This window comes from Vitis riparia, chromosome 9, assembly GCF_004353265.1.
Source record: "Vitis riparia cultivar Riparia Gloire de Montpellier isolate 1030 chromosome 9, EGFV_Vit.rip_1.0, whole genome shotgun sequence".
NCBI lineage: Eukaryota > Viridiplantae > Streptophyta > Magnoliopsida > Vitales > Vitaceae > Vitis > Vitis riparia.
The window spans coordinates 6,120,335-6,134,372 of NC_048439.1; the positions used below are offsets into that span (position 1 = coordinate 6,120,335).

General features: G+C 32.5%; 2 protein-coding genes across 2 annotated transcripts; both read left to right on the forward strand.

The window, feature by feature from the left end:
* The first annotated feature begins 764 nt into the window (after window positions 1-764).
* On the forward strand, window positions 765-2,868 carry LOC117922098 (disease resistance protein SUMM2-like). The gene is given in 2 exon segments (XM_034840119.1): window positions 765-2,029; window positions 2,032-2,868. Coding segments are annotated over 2 exon segments (1,899 nt in total). The 5' UTR covers window positions 765-885; the 3' UTR covers window positions 2,787-2,868.
* On the forward strand, window positions 2,787-4,572 carry LOC117922101 (disease resistance protein UNI-like). Its single transcript, XM_034840121.1, has 2 exons — window positions 2,787-3,641; window positions 4,293-4,572. Exon 1 carries the CDS (start codon window positions 2,788-2,790, stop codon window positions 3,598-3,600), a length of 813 nt encoding a protein of 270 aa, XP_034696012.1. The 5' UTR covers window position 2,787; the 3' UTR covers window positions 3,601-3,641; window positions 4,293-4,572.
* Window positions 4,573-14,038: the final 9,466 nt, after the last annotated feature.

A 14,038-nucleotide genomic window follows, 5' to 3' on the forward strand; every position in this document is an offset into this window, starting at 1 on the left:
TAAAAAATTAAATTAATAATCTTTTTCAAAATCGATATCTATTTAGTACAATAAAATAAAACTTTCCTATATTATGGTAGAAGATGGTAGAGTATCGTAAAAAGAATTGATCATAAAAATAATATAAAAATACTCCAAATAATATTAGAAAAAAACTTTATATAGGAGAGGAAAATTAAGTTAGATAGTTTGTAGTAAATAAAAAAAAAATATTAATTTTAAATATAATTTTTTTTTTCTTTCTACCATTCCTCTCTAATTTTTTTCCTTTATATTTTCCTCAAAATTTATAGAAGCCAAGAGGGCCTATGCAAGCTGAGGAATGATGTAAAAAGGAGAGATAGATCGACTCGGGTAATAAATGAGTGTTTGAATATTAGAAGGTCTAAAGTTTAGGCTTTTATTAATAATATTTCTATGAAAATTTTAAGTGTGACAAGATTTAGGCAACACTCTTCAGAATATGAAAAATCACTTGTAATTGTGAAAAATCTTTTATAATATTTTTCAAAAAAATACTTGATAAGTGATTATCTTAAAAACACTTTTTGGATACAATATTTCACACCAAACACATTTCTAATATTGCAAAAAAATTATCAATATATAACATTGATGGAAATAGTCATAATAATTAAATTTCCCACAAATTTTCTAGAAACCAAACATATTAATGGGAATTACAAGTCGCTTGGAATGAAATCAAGTTACATCTGAAGGGCAATAAGGGAACATGAAGCACCGTCTTCAACGAGATGTTGAAGCCAATAACTATATCTTCTTCTAAACCAACTCCTCTCTTCTGCTTGATTCATCATCCCAAAGCTCTCCACACTCATCATTTCCCTCAAAACTAGCTAGTTCTTAATCCTCGTTGACAAAACCATGGGCAACATTTGCTCCATTTCACTCCCCGCTGACCGCATTGTCTCTAGCTTCTGGGATGGCACTACTGAGCATGCAAATTACCTGCGCAAACTCCCTGAAAATCTGGTAGAATTGGGAACCGCTTGTGAAAGATTGAGGGAGTTAAGGAACGATGTGAAGAGGATGGTGGATATTGCTGAAAGGGAACAAATGCAGCCGCTGGACCAAGTACAAGGGTGACTTTCAAGGGTTGAAACTCTGGAAACTCAAGTCACTCAACTGATTGGAGATGGCACCGAGGAGGTTGAGAAGAAATGTCTGGGTGGTTGCTGTCCTAGGCGTTGCAGGACCAGATACAAGTTGGGGAAGAGAGTAGCTAGAAAGTTGAAAGAAGTTGACATTCTAATGAGCCAAAGACCTTCGGATGTGGTGGCTGAGAGGTTACCTTCACCTCGCCTAAGTGAAAGGCCTAGTCAAGCAACTGTCGGCATGAATTCCAGAATTGGTAAGGTTTGGAGTAGCCTTCATCAAGAACAAGTGGGAATTATCGGCCTATATGGATTAGGAGGAGTTGGGAAAACCACCCTTTTAACCCAAATCAATAATGCTTTTACTAAAAGAACCCATGATTTTGATTTTGTGATCTGGGCTACAGTTTCCAAAAATGTAAACCTTGAAAACATTCAGGACGACATCTGGAAGAAGATAGGGTTTTGTGATGATAAATGGAAAAACAAAAGTCGAGATGAGAAAGCTACGAGCATATGGAGAGTCCTGAGCGAAAAGAGGTTTGTGCTGTTGCTAGATGATTTATGGGAGCGGTTGGATTTATCAGACGTCGGGGTCCCATTCCAAAATAAGAAAAATAAGATAGTATTCACCACTCGATCAGAAGAGGTGTGCGCTCAAATGGAAGCTGATAAGAAGATCAAAGTGGAATGCCTAACATGGACAGAATCCTGGGAATTGTTTCGAATGAAGCTTGGAGAAGACACTCTCGATTTCCATCCTGAGATACCAGAGCTCGCTCAAGCCGTCGCACAAGAGTGTTGCGGTTTGCCACTTGTGCTAACTACCATGGGCAGGGCCATGGCTTGTAAGAAGACACCGGAGGAATGGAAGTATGCAATAAAAGTGTTACGAAGCTCTGCCTCAAAATTTCCAGTATGGGGGACAAAGTGTTTCCTCTTTTAAAATACAGTTATGATTGCTTACCCACCGAAGTTTCCAGATCTTGCTTCTTGTATTGTTCTCTATTTCCAGAAGATTATCAGATACCAAAATTAGCTTTGATAAAGCGTTGGTTTTGTGAAGGCCTTTTAGACGAATTTGATGACAAGAAGGGAGCAGAAAACCAGGGTTACAACATTATTGGCACTCTGATTCATGCATGTCTATTAGAAGAAGGTTATTTTGATTATACAGTAAAACTGCATGATGTAATCCGTGATATGGCATTGTGGATAGCTTGTGAAACTGGGAAGGAGCAGGACAAGTTCTTGGTGAAGGCCGGCAGTACGTTAACTGAAGCTCCTGAAGTTGCTGAATGGATGGGGCCAAAAAGGATTTCACTGATGGATAACCAAATTGAGGAACTAACAGGGTCTCCTAAGTGCCCCAATCTCTCAACTTTGTTTCTTGCGGATAATAGTTTGAAGATGATCTCTGATACTTTCTTCCAGTTTATGCCAAGTCTAAGAGTTTTAGACTTGTCAAATAATAGCATAACTGAATTACCCAGGGGAATCTCTAATTTGGTTTCATTACAGTATCTCAACCTATCAGAAACTAACATAAAAGAGTTGCCAATTGAGTTGAAGAACCTGGAAAATGAAATGCTTGGCGTTGGTGGACATGCCTCAACTTTCTTCAATTCCAGAGCAGTTAATATCAAGTCTTTCAATGTTGCAAGCTATTAATATGTTCAACTCTGGAATTTCTGAAAGAACAGTACTCAAAGATGGTATTTTGTCTGATGATAATGAAGCCTTGGTTCAGGAATTGGAGTCCTTAAAGTACTTGCATGATTTAGGAGTCAGTGTAACAAGTGCCCCTGCTTTCAAAAGGCTTCTAAGCTCTGACAACCTAAGAAGCTGCATTTCCCGTCTATGCCTCAAGAATTTCAATGGTTCAAGCTCTCTCAATTTAACATCTCTCAGCAATGTAAAGCGTCTCCGTACCCTCTGTATCTCAAACTGTGGCTCGTTGGAAGATTTGGAGATTGATTGGGCTTGGGAAGGAAAGGAAACAACAGAATCTAATTACCTTAACTCAAAGGTCAGTTCCCACAACAGTTTCCACAGCCTTTCGCAGCTAAGTGTCGTAAGGTGTTCGAGGTTGAAGGATCTAACGTGGCTTGTTTTTGCTACTAACCTTAAAGTGCTTACAATAATTGATTGTGATCAAATGCAAGAAGTAATAGGTACCGGTAAATGTGGTGAATCTGCAGAGAATGGAGAAAACCTGAGTCCATCTGTCAAACTCCAAGTACTTAGCTTAGTTGATCTACCACAATTGAAGAGCATATTTTGGAAAGCCCTGCCATTTATCTACTTAAATACAGTCTATGTAGATAGTTGTCCACTTCTAAAGAAGCTGCCACTCAACGCCAACAGTGCCAAGGGAGATCAAATTGTCATTTCCGGACAAACCGAGTGGTGGAATGAAGTAGAGTGGGAGGATGAGGCAACTCACAACGCTTTTCTTCCATGTTTCGTACCTATTGAAGAATAAGGGCCTGCAGCAATCTCAGAGAGGCTACGATGCGATTCTCGGTGAGACCCTTTTCACAATTAACTATCATTTGATCCTGAATAGTTATTGGTCCAAATAAAGCATTAAATTATAGCATCTTTTCATGGTCGTATACCTGCCACGTATTGCTGATATACTTAAAAAAATGCTATTCCATTTCAAACATATAAGGCAAGTGATTGCAGGTTTACAAGGAGTCATCTTGTTATTGAAATTCAAAATCTATAACTTTTACGGTTATTATTAGTTCTTAGGAAGTGTTAAGGAAAGAAAATAAATATTAATGAAAATAATTTTTTCATATTTGTTTATATTATGAAAATATAAAAGAAAATCAAATATAAATAAAATTAGTTTGAAATTTACATATTTTTTAAATTATTTAATTTTTATATCAAAGAGTTAAAATAAATAAAATAAGTTAGAAGTGGCATATAAAAGTCATCTATTAATTTTAATTTTTTTTTTCACTTTTTTTTTCTTCTATTTTCTTTCCGTTACAATTTCCCTCAAAATTTTCAATAACTAAACATAACCTACATATAATGATCAAATATGATCTTACAAACCAACCCATATAAAAATTTAAGTCCATTCTTATGGCTTTTCTAATTTGGTTTAATAAGTCAATAGTATATATCCTTATGCAATCTTATTTTGTTTAGTTGCAGAATATAACCTCATATGCCATAAATGCTTCCGCAATCTTCACTCAATGAGAATCCATTATTGTCCAAGGTTGAAGGATATGGATAGTTTATTTTCATGCCAACTTTTCAGTATGACGTTGATGACATTGTAGGCTGTCAAAATGGAACATATAATTGCTTATCTATGTGAGGTAAACTGTTGGTTTATGTATGTTGTTTCATAGTGTTTGTGTGCATATGTTGTTTCTCTTTGAATTGCAATATTACATTTTTTGTATTATAGGGATTGTGAGATGCATTTTATGATTTGTGTAAAAAATTTGAGTTGGATGGCTTTCCTTAATTGCTCTACTTCAATTGAAAAGCATGTACATGATATCTTTGATTGGAAACAATCTAATGTATAATTTCAAAAACATAATTATATTTTTAAATGGAAAAGATAGTTGAGTTAGGGTACTCCTAGATCAACTAGGAATTGTATCTTTGTTCATGGAGAACCAAGCATTCTTGAGAAAAAAGAATAAAAATCAAGTCCCTCTTTGTACAAAAATTTAGGGGAGAACTTGCCCAAGTCATGGGTAAACCATAATTGGGGCACCTTAGCTAAGGGTCCCATTTGGTTCCCTATCTGTGTTTATCAAATACACCTTTTCATAATTGTAATGGGAATGGAGTGTGAGATTTATACAACATTAAAGCTTGTATTCCTTAATTTTGCAATAAGTTAAAGAGGATGAAACATTTTTTATTTGTTGCAATTCAAGAGCATGTACTAAAATACTCTCCCTTTGTGTTCAAAATAGAAGAATTCATTTATCTTATGTACTATAAAACTTTTTTCAAAATTGAGAAAGTGAAAAAAAATTTACTTCCTTAAATTTTAATTTTTATAAATTGTTTTCAAGAATATAAGGTATTTACTTGTTTTTGTATAATAATTCTTATATTTTATATAAGACTTCCTATTTAAAAAATAAAAAATAGAATATGTATCCAACCATATACTAAGTGATTCTCTTAACAAAAGTACTATAAATAAAAATACTTTAACGAGAATCACTCCCAAATGTGTTTTGAGTTATGTTTTCTAATGGACTAGCTTTTCTATCAAAAAATTTCTTGAGTAGACAATAATTTATAATTAAATGCAAAACATTTTTACTCCATGGTAATTTTTATTTATCTTTTCCCTGTTTAATATCCACCTCTCAATATCTTGGTATTTTAAACTAAGGATATAATTTTATTTGTTGTGAGCATGACATTATCTTATATATCCATGTAAGGTTTTTTCTAAAATAAATAATTTAAAATTTCATTATTAAAAAAATAGAATCAATAATATCTTATTTTTATATAATACCAGAAAACTTTTTTAGGTGTAGCTATGCTAAAGTAAGTAGTCGGCCTAACCTTCAATTCTTGTAACCAAGTTTTTCTTTCGCACTCCTTTTTTACTTTTTCTGAAGTGTTGGGCAAAGGGCGCCCTCTACTTCTACTTCTAACTAAAGGCGAACAGCCGACTTTGAAAAATGGTATTTCTGGTGGTTTTAGACAAGCTGTCATGATGAAGACAAAATGAGGTTTAGCAAAATGGATGCTGATTTTGTTGTTTCGAAGATTCAGCATTCTTTTGTTGAAGGCCGTTAAAATTTGGATGCAAATTTGAAAGCCAATGAAGCCATAGATTTTAGACTGAAGAGTTTGAGATAAGGGGTGATATGTAAGTTGGATATTCAGAAGTCCAACAATCATGGGATTTGGCAATGAGTGAATATGTTGGATACAATTCCTCATGTCTATTGTAACAATTTCTTTGCTTGTGAATGGCTCTATTTTTAGTTTCTTTCAAAGTCCAAGCGGGTTGAGACAAGGCACCCTCTTATCTCCTTCTTTGTTTGTTCTAGTTATGAAGACTTTTAACTGTTTTGTTACCAAGGTGACAAGAGGGGGCTTCTTTTATGACTTTAAAGTAAGGGAAGAGGAAGAAAAGGGTAGGAAGTCTCCCATTTACTCTTTGCATTATGATAAATTGCTTTTTTGTGACTGCTTATGGACTCATTTTTTATGTAAAGTCATCTCAAAATTGAGAATAAGCTCGAAGAATAGTAAAAAGTCCCCAATATTGAAGAATTAACCTCTTTGTTGGGTTCCAAGGTGGTTAAGTTACCCTCCTACTATCTTTTTTTTTTTTTTTTTTTTTTTAAGATAATCGAAGAACCGTCTAAACCTTAGGACTCTTCATAGGGACCCAAACCTTAGGCCCCTCCTAACAATCGACACTCGGTAAATCAAAGTATCATCAATAGTAAGATTCAAAATTAAGATCACGTGCCTCTTTCTAGAACCACATCTCCCATCATTCATCCTAACCAACTGGGCTACCTGGCAAGCTAGTTACCTTCCTTCTTAGTCTTCCTAGGTTCCCCCTTCAAAGTCTTCTATTACATCAAATGTTACAAAGGAGAGGCTACTTAAAAGGTTAGCCTCATGAAAGTGCTAGTATTTCTCTACAAGTGAAGATTAACCCTTCTGAAAAGCATTTTATTAACCCTTTTGAAAAGCATTTTATCCAATGTGTCCATTTACTATTTGTCACTGTTTGTTATCCCAAAAAGAGTTCATATGAGGTTAAAAATGATTAAGAAAGAGTGTTGGTGGCAAGTAAGTTTTTTAGAGAAGAAACCTCATTTAGTCAACTCATATATAACATATTTAGATGGTAAAATAAAAAAAATTAAATTAAATTAAAAATGGAGGCGTTGACATAATCATTTTGTTCACAAATATATAATTATATTATTAAAATTCAAAATAATTATAAAAAGGAAAATAATTAAAAATAACCAAAAATATCTTTTTTTAAGTGAAGACACTTTTAACTTTTCTAACTGTTTTCTAACTTTCACATATATATATATATATATATATATATATATATATATATATAATAATATATATATTATATATATATATTAATTTTCAAAGAGTTTTAATTAAAAGAGTTTTAGAATATCAATTTTAGACCTAGGGCATGTGCAAAACTATATTGTTTATGGTCGAAATGACAATTGATGAGGATGGTGCAACCCATCCACTCCAATTTTTAAAACCATGTTTTTAAACATGGCTCCAGTGGGTAAGTAGAGTTGCAGATTAGCCATATACAGGGATAAGCTTCAAAGACAACCATCTTAGATAAATTTTTGGTGAGGAAGGATGGTAGGACTATGGAAAGAAATTAGGAAATGATGGAAGGTGTTTCGAATAAGAAGTGGCTTTTTAGCTCTCCTCTTTTTTATTATATTCTAACTAAGCACATTAATTATTCCACCAACCTACCTCTATGTAGGAATCAAACTTTCCATATAGAACAATTTTTGCTCACAAAAGTAGACATCCTACATTAGCAAGACCTTTGTATGTCAGTACCTAGCATTTATAATGCAGAACAATAAACTACAGATCAAACACTTCTTCCTGAGGTTGTTCAAATTTACACCTGCATTAAATGGACTCCTCAAAACGGGCTACATCAGACGGGACACATTATGAATAAGGTATGGGGGAATAAGGCATGAATAAGGTTTTACATTTAGTACCAAATCAACATATGTTTATATAGGCTGATTTTGATGCAAATCAAATAAAACTTTTACATTTAGTACCATCGTCCAAGATTAATTCACCATGGCCCTAGATGGTCATGCATGTTTTGTTTCCCATATTTTTATTAGTTGCCCATGGAAGAACCTACATGGGTCATTTAGAGGGGCCCATCACAATAACACAACCTAATAAATTTAATGAAGTCTTAGAAACCGATTCTATAATCCATGCATGCAACAAGCAGAGAAAATAATCTTTCAAGTTAAGATTGGAAAGTTGAGCTCCCTCAGAAACTCTACCACACTTCAAATCTCATTTTCCCTCATTTACGTATTGGCATACATTGCCCTTTATCTACTCACAAAGAATTAAAGCTTACCAAGAAAAAGTTCTTATTCAACTCAAACAGTGTAGAGGATTGTAAAGTAGTTCAAGGAGAGGAAGAGTGGCTGAGTGAGTTAGAACTAGAGGACAAAGATACTTTAAATGCCTTTTTGCCCTATTTCAAAGCAACATAAGAATAAGGAGCTTAAGAATGATTTCCGATCTTCTATTTTCATGTCTATTTGATACTTAGAATGTGTATTGTTCATTTGTGGGTTGATTTTCTCTCCACCTTTGCAATCCCCATGCATGGACAAAACAAAGGAGATGTATGGTGTTATGAGATGTCTATGACAAGTGTCTTGTAATTGTGTTATGTGTAATAAAGTACTGAGTCTGTATAGGACTGTTTAAAATTGTTGTGTTCTAATGATATAGATGGCTGGAGGGGAGGTGGAGGTGGAGGTGAAAAAGTTTGTATAGTAATTAAAATATTAATTTCTTTCTTCTTCCTATTAAAATATTATAAGATTTGTAGGATTTATGTACAAATATATTATCCATTCTTAAGTAGTAATTTAACCAATTTCACTTTTTAATTATCTAGTTGGCCATAATGAGAAATCTAAAATAAATATTAATGGAATATAAATATTAAATAATGGGTGTACTAAAAGAAAAAAAAAACAAAAATCTATCACATACTTAGCAATAACATTTATAGATTGAAAATAAATGAAATTTAGGGTCTGTTTGGTTGCTATTTTTGAAAATTGTTTTGAAAAATAGTTTTTAAGAACAATTTTTGGTTTTTTAAGAAATAAAATTACGTTTGGAAACTGAATTCTGGAAAACATTTTTTGTTCTTAAAAATAGAAAAAACATGTTTGGTTGAGTTAATAAAAAAATATTTTTTTATAACAAATAAAACAAAAAACATGTTTTGAAGTTGTTTTTTTTTTTTTTTTTTTTTTTAATTTAATGTTTTCTTGATAACTCTTCTCTATTTATAGAAAAATATATAAATAAAAAAATTCAACAAAATATAATAATAAGAGGGTGATGGATTTGAATGGGAAATCAAATTATATTTTTAGTTTTTATTTTATTTTAAATTTTGATCATATATTTTTTTGTTTTAATTACAATAAATAAGAAGATGAAATATTTTAATAATAAACGACTAAATATCATACTAAATGAGGATTAACGATAAGGTAATCATTTTCAATAAATGGTTAGATTTTTAATAAAAATTAAAGAAAAAAATAAATAAAAGGTTATAATTCAAATTTAAACTTTTGTTAGCACTCTAAATTGATTGTAGAAACATCGGATACAAATATTTAAAAGAAATATTGACAATTATGTAAAATCAGACATATTTTATTATTTTAAATATTGGTAAGAAATATTATTAATTAAAGGATTTATGATTTATAAGGATATATTTATTTGAAATTTTCTTAACTATTTGCCTCTTTTATCTCCTATTTTTTTACTAAATCTTATCCCTTCAACATCCTTTCCAATTATTCTAATGGAGAGGTGAAAAGAAGATATCAAACTTGGATGGACATAGTGAGATCATGGATAGGTTTCTCATATTTTCCTAGAATATTTTGGTGACATGTCTTATAGATTGTGTAATACCTATTTTCCTTAAGAGGTATATCAGTTTATAGGATATCTAAGAGGATTTTTGGGTTATTACCTTAATAGTTAGGATTATCATAAGATATTTGTTAACACAAATGTCAGATTTCTAATGAAGATTATATGATAAGGAATAAGGCAAAAAGTGATATAGATGAGAGGATGTATTAGAAGATAGTCCTATTTTTGCACAGGATATTATGGATCCATAGAGTAAGAGACATACCATTTCTATGATTTCTAGTACCTCAGTATCTCATCACAGTGGGAGGTTTATATCCCAAAGATTATGATAAAGTAGTGAACAACGTTTGTGCTCAATTAAGGCAAGAAGCTATGTGAAGGTAGTTGGAATATTTGTATTCTAACATAGTTTGGGTTCCTGTAGAAGCACCTAAAGGGATAAAACCCATAAATGTAAGTTGGTCTACAAGAGGAACATAGGAGTAGATGGAAAGCTTGAGTTTTATATGGTTAAAACTATAGCTAAAGGTTATAGTTCGAAACTTTGTTTCAACTATAGAAAACCTTTTCAATAGTGGCCATACCCAAATCCATCAAATTACTCATATCTATTGCAGCATGTCTTATTTATGAAATATAACAACCAAACATTTTCATAGCAAAAGGACTAGTGTATATAAGAAGACATAAGGAAGCGTGGTGATGCTCTAAGATCATGTAAGTGGATGGCGATCTACTCAATGAATATGATGTAGAGATATTGTCATAAGTCAAGATCTAGTAGTTTACTTAGTTCTGTATAAAAATCTAGAGGAAGACACAATATATTCTTGGAGTTAAGGTCCTTTAGGAATGTAAGAATAGGAAAATTACGCCAAGTCACCTAGGTTGGTGAGCATTTTTTCAAGTACATGATGTAAAAATCCAAAAAAGGTTTGTTACCCTTTAGGTTTGGAGTTGTCTTTTTTAGAATCGATGTCCTTGGACATTTGTGGAGAGAGATCAATTTAAGACGATATCTTATGCCTTTGTAATGGATAGCCTTAATTATACTATGTTAATTGTTAAACTAGATATTTGCTTTGCTGTAGGAATAATGAATGATATTAGTCAATTTCCTGATTTGAAATTTGGGCGGATGTCAAATATATACTCAAGTATTTTTTGCGATGAGTTAGTACTCCTTTCGTATTGAGAAATTAGAGTTTTAGTTCGATGAGGATTCCTACAGGTCTACTTCTGGGTATGTGTACACTCTAAGTGGTTTTTGTTACTTCTATGGCAACAAAGGAAGCCTTTTGGCTTATGGGTAGTTCTCTTAACTATAATTGTTTAAGATCCTGTTATGTGATAATAGTGGGATGATGACATCGTCTAAAGAACAGAAGTACCATTAGAAGAGAAAACACATAAAGAGGAAGTCTTACCTTATTATGAAATAGTATAGGGAGGTGATGTGATTGTGGAGCAAAATCTTTCTACGGTACTCAATCTGCTTTTGGGCGAGGCTAGTGGGAGTTTGTTGGGATTGAGCCCCTAAAAGCAAGACATGATATAACAAAGTTAAACTTAACTGTCCTCTTGCTAGCATTTTGTTGTATTGGCATTGATTTGAGTATTCGACTCATGTCTCTTATATTGTACATGATTTAGGTGCATTAGGGATTACATAGAAGATACAAGTCATGAGTTCCTTGTAAGTAGTTAAGTTGTCCACATTCGATTCATGAATGTGGGCAATCTAGTAGAGACTGTAGTGCACCACCTCTTAATTTGATGGATGACTTGTCTTAGCCATTACGATGGGTTTCCCATGGTGAGTGCACTAGTGTATCTGTGATACACATTGGACAAGATCTACAATGAATTATAATGCAAGACTATCAATTATGATGATTCAATAAGCTACTATACTGCAATGACTCTCAACCTTGAGAGAATATTGAGTATATAACAAAATCAATAAGAGACTTTGAACTATGGGTAAGACCCTAGAATAGTCATATATCCTTATGCATTGAGTCACTATCGTTGGAGACTAGTAACAACAAGTATTCTCAATAGAGACATCATGATATCTCATGGGATTGAGATAGTGTGTCCCTTTAGGTGATCCAGAGGACATGTGATCATGAAATATGTGGTTATAGTAATTCCTTTAGTGGAATTTGACATATGCTCCTTCGAGTTAAGAGTATGTTAGTTGATCACATAATAAGTGAGATTTATAATTCAAGGATTTGAGAGGTAATCTTGATAGTTGATAACACTACCTTCTATCAGTTCATAAGAAGTCTACATGTAGTGGATAATAGGTCATGGACCTGAGCTTCATCTCGTTGTTATTTACATAAGGTTTTGGAGTATAGTTGATTACCTTTAGTTGAATGTTGAATCAATTTCATAATTTGATTATGAGGGAGCCAATACTCCTAAAGGTCCCAATAGTCCCCGTTCTAAGCTCATATATCATGATGACATGGTTTATGAGGGTAGAATTGACTCTAAATTTATTCTTATACATAAGAATATTTTGGTAATTAAGAAAGGTTACACAGAGATAATGATTGATAATTATCTTTGGATTTGGCTAATTGATTAATTAGATGGTTCTATGTGGTTAATTAATCAATTAGAACCCATTTTTTTTTTATATAAATTAAGTGACCCAAGCCTTGATGGGCTCAAGTCACTTAAGCCCAGTGGGGAACACTATTAATACCCTCTTAAAGGGTTAGGGTTTCCTAATAACTTTAATTAGTTATCTTCTACTTCCAGAGAGAGAGTTAAGGTTTCCATCATTTTAAAGCCCACACTTTGAAGTGTTAAGATTGTAATTCGAGTTATTGAGCGAAAGATCTTGGGTGTATGAGACCTCTAGACTATTTAGTTAGTCATGGGCAAAGTGTCCTATCTCTCTTTATCATATACAACTTTTAATAATTGTAATGGGAATGTAGTGTAGGATGTACAATATAAAGCATGTGTCTAAACCTTAAACCCTTAATTTTGCAATAAGCTCAAGAGGATGAAATAGTTTTTATGTGCTGCAATTGAAAAGCATGTAGTTGAATGATGTTCTATTTCTTTAATTAGAGTTTATTTAGGAGTGATTTTAACAGGGTTAGAAGTGACTCGTGAAAGTGTTTAACCAGCTTTTAACCATTATTAACAAAAATAAACCAAAAATATTTGAATCAAAGTTAGTCTCAAATAGACTCTTAAATAGAATTGATGCATTTTATATTTATTTAAAGTTGAAGATGTTGTTTTCAAATACTAATAACTCCAATAACATAATTATAATTTGAGAACCGTAAGAGTCATGAAATGAATCAAATTGAGAAGATTAAGAGTCTATTTGGGAGTAACAAATCTCCTTTTTTTAGCATTGAAGTCTTACATAGTAAACCTAGGACCATGTTACCACATAGAGGCAAGGGATTTGGCCCCATAATGTATGATTTTTCTTTGTTATATCAATACAAACAACTATATATCCATTAATTTTAATTTAAGTGAACTCATTTTATACCAGAAATCAGAAGCTGCAATAGAGTAGTAATAGAATGCGTTCATAATTTTGGGTTTAAAACTCGGTGTTAATTAAAATTTGGGCAAAACGTGCTCTCTTTCTCGCCTCAGGAGAAATGGCAGAGCGCGCCATCTCTCTTTTCTCGCCTCGGATACTCACTGTCACACTGTTTCCCCACTCTTTTATCAACCTAAATGTCCCAATGCTGACTGCCAGTTGGATTGTCCACGCTTCCCGATATTATTCCTATATTGAGCCGCGAGCCCCTTTTAGAATGTCACCTTCCCCACCTTCTCCAACGTCTCTCTGTGCCTTTCTGGCTTTTCCCATTCAATGCCCTTCACTCCTCTCCACCACTACGGCTCTACAGTACTCCTTCCCAGGCCTAATATAAAATCAAAAGTTTGCACTAGGTTCTAAATTCTAATTTTAAAATTTTGAGAAAGTGAAAATTTTTTACTTTCTTAAAATTTTAAAAAATGTTTTTAAATATAGAATATACCTATTATAATTCTTATATTTTATATAAGACTCTCTATTAAAATTTTTTTTAAATATGTTAAAATATACATTAAGTGTTTCTCTTTAAAAAAAATTCTAATGAAAATACAACTTAAAAAGGTGTTACAAATAAAAACGTATTAATATAATTCTCAAAACGAGTCCAAGTCACTAA

Excerpts from the sequence above, each read along its gene's own strand:
- LOC117922101 (XM_034840121.1), top strand. The coding sequence starts at position 2,788 with ATGTTCAACTCTGGAATTTCTGAAAGAACAGTACTCAAAGATGGTATT.